Here is a 3,016-nt window from a genome sequence, read left to right on the forward strand (position 1 = left end):
CAGCGATAACTTTAAGGTCTAGTTGAAAGACAAAAGGTAGAGGCATATTCAATCAATCACAGAACTTTAAACCTAGGGGTCTACGTTTATCTTGAGGTTGCTTTTCCCTTCGTTTGCAAGACGCGACAACTCAGCTCGAGTAGATCTACGTGCAGAGTCATCCATGCTTGAAATCCTTAACTCGCCATTTTTTCTCTCCTCTTCTCTCTCTCTCTCATTCATTCTTAGATGTCATGTCTTTTTTCTATCGTAGTGACACTGCTTCTCCACGTGTGCCTTCTTTCATATGTGTGGCATTGTAAGTGTTTTAGATTGGAGCCGAGGTGTCGACTAAATCACAAGCGACTTCTTGTCTTCATTGCATACTTCATTTTCCCATGTTTGACATGTAGGTGCTACATCCACCTTGGACGATTGGTGTTGGCCGATCCGATGCAACTAAAATGACAACTAGAAATAAACAAGGAGGAATATGGGAACTAAAATAGATAAGAAACAAACGAGGAACAAGGTTAGGTTGAACAAGAACCTACAATGATAAAGAACGAACAAAATGCAAAGTACCAAAAAATTGCAAAGGATGTTTGTAAAATAGGAATGTAGTGACATGAGGGTGAACAATGTGATTCCATCGGTGTTTCCTCCCATTCCAAGAAGAAACAATCCCAAGAGACCTCTGAGGTCTACCAATGTCACCACAGACCTGATTCTTTGAGGAGGACAATAAGAAAAAGAGACAACAAACTTGGTGGAGCTAATACATTTCACATGTTGCAGGGTTAATTACATGCCCTTGTCCGTACACACACACACACACAGTGAGAAAGAAACGTGTATAGTCGTATTCAACTTCCAAAGTTAACGAGAAGAATTTTTTTCTTTTCTAATCAAAACAAGATGGGGGGATTGTGACCTTGACATTACATGATATGGTGTATCGTTTTAGGGGGTGCAGGGTGCATGGTCCCAAAGTTTAGGTTTGGTAGACTTGTATACATGAACGAACAATGCTTATACATAATTTGCAAAAATCAGTACATTGATTCTATAGAAGTGTAATTTGAATCATGGGTTCTTGCATGTACTATTGATAGTTGGGCATGTAATCGTAAGATTCTAATTTCCTGGCGTTCCATTTGTAGCATTCAATGGATAAGTTCACGAAGATGGCCATTTGAAATAACCACAAAACTGCCATGGAAACCTCTAGAAGTGTTGAAAAAAAAAGAAATAATTGTGATGTTAAGAAATGCAGTGGGTTGTGGCAAGCTAAAGATAACATGTCCATGATGAAGGTGTAAGGAATGGTCCCTTAGGGACCATTCCTTGGAATCCCTGCGACCAAAGGGCGATCGGCGGAGCCGGGAGTCCTGTGGGAGCAGGATTGCACCGGCCGTCAACGGTCATGGGGAGGAGGGCCACCGGTTCAAGAGGTCAACCCCAGGCAGGCGACCAGTTCCGTAGGCTGACGTGTCAGCATTCTGTGCAACTGCGATTCTGCGTGCTGAGCTGCAGGCAAACAATTGGCACGCAGACTGTGTACATTCCCAGTGCTGAGCTGTCCAGCATCGAATGATTGCAAGCACAAATTCCCGCCAGTAAAGATGAGGCGATGGACGGTTCTGAACTGCAGTCCCCCCAACCCACAACCTTGACGGAAAATGACAACTAAAATAGATAGGAAACAAACAGAATAAAATAAAATGGCAAAGTATGTTTTGAAAATAGAAACGTAGTGAGATGAGGGTAGACAAAGTGATTCCATCAGTGTTTCGTCCATTCCCAAAAGAAACAATCCCAAGAGACCTCAGAGAGAAAGTGTTTCTACCGACGACGTGATTCTTCTTTGAGGAGGAGAATAAGAAAAAGATGGACAATAAGACAATAATCAGCATCCCTCTGATTTCCAAGAGAAAGAGAAAGTATTTCTACCGACGACGTGACAAAAACTTTGATGCGGCTAATACATAAGATGAAGAAGGGAGGTGGTGATCAGGCGCTGCAGGCTGGGGCGAAGTCGGCGCTGAGGAGAGAGAGCGAGACGGGGCCTGCGCAGCTGTAGGTGGTTTGGCCGAGGCCATTGGGGGGAATGCTGTACTTGGGCCACAGAGTGCAGCGCCCGAAGATGGGCACGTCCACCTCCATGGCAATTTGGTTGACCACCCTTTGAGTCCAGCGCCGGTCCGCGCAGCTGACTACCACCTTGGTGACCTGGCAGGGGCAGTTGTTCACCATCTCAATCTCGCACTCCGATGTCGCCACGTATTCGTTTCTCAGCTCCAGGTCCTGCACCCCGCAAGTACGGCCCTCCACCCTCATGCCGGCCAGCAGCAGCAGGCCAACCAGCGCCACTGCAAATATCATCATGTCTTCTACGTTAGTCTCCCAGCCCCATCTGCATTCATTCACTCATGACATGCATATTCCTTCAAAACGCACAGCACTCGTATATTGTATACATCAAAACGCGCATATGCCAACCGGCCACAGCTCATAACATACAGATCAAGTACAATAGAGGGCCACTGCCTTGGCCTATACCTGTGCACACCATTTCGACTCGGCGCCCTCGCCCCATCACGATTGCTGATGCTTTATAATAACGCCGAGGAGAGTGAGAGCTGGTCGTCTGCAACAACAATATGTTCTTCTTTCACACCTCTCTTGAGCTTATATAGGCATCTACTGCCCTAATAGTGCGGGCACATGGACCCCACCGACCTTAATTACCACACCTATTCTCGTAATCTGTACTAGTGTAGTCTATTTCTCCGGGCCATCCAGCATCCATATTCCTCCATCCATCAAAATGCGGATTGCTTAATGAGCTGGCCCAGCACATGGACAATTACGAAGCCACTAAACACTTAATTCCTGTAGGGATTCTCTTCTTGCATTTTTCTTCTCTGAGAAACCACATGAAAATGATATGATCATCCGGATGAAGAGCACCACATCTGAGGTGATGCAAGTACGAAAGAGAAAATGTTCCATGCTTTCTACATGAGACATGTCT

General features: G+C 45.4%; 1 protein-coding gene across 1 annotated transcript; it reads right to left on the minus strand.

Annotated features, from left to right (window-relative positions):
• Positions 1-1,810: 1,810 nt before the first annotated feature.
• On the minus strand, positions 1,811-2,625 carry LOC147441706 (uncharacterized). Its single transcript, XM_086483786.1, has 2 exons — positions 2,542-2,625; positions 1,811-2,351 (listed from the first exon to the last, which is right to left on the minus strand). Exons 1-2 carry the CDS (start codon positions 2,576-2,578, stop codon positions 1,993-1,995), a joined length of 396 nt encoding a protein of 131 aa, XP_086339912.1. The 5' UTR covers positions 2,579-2,625; the 3' UTR covers positions 1,811-1,992.
• Between the last annotated feature and the right edge of the window lie 391 nt (positions 2,626-3,016).

This window comes from Adiantum capillus-veneris, chromosome 15 (genome assembly GCF_014529385.1).
Source record: "Adiantum capillus-veneris isolate H3 chromosome 15, ASM1452938v2, whole genome shotgun sequence".
Lineage (NCBI taxonomy): Eukaryota > Viridiplantae > Streptophyta > Polypodiopsida > Polypodiales > Pteridaceae > Adiantum > Adiantum capillus-veneris.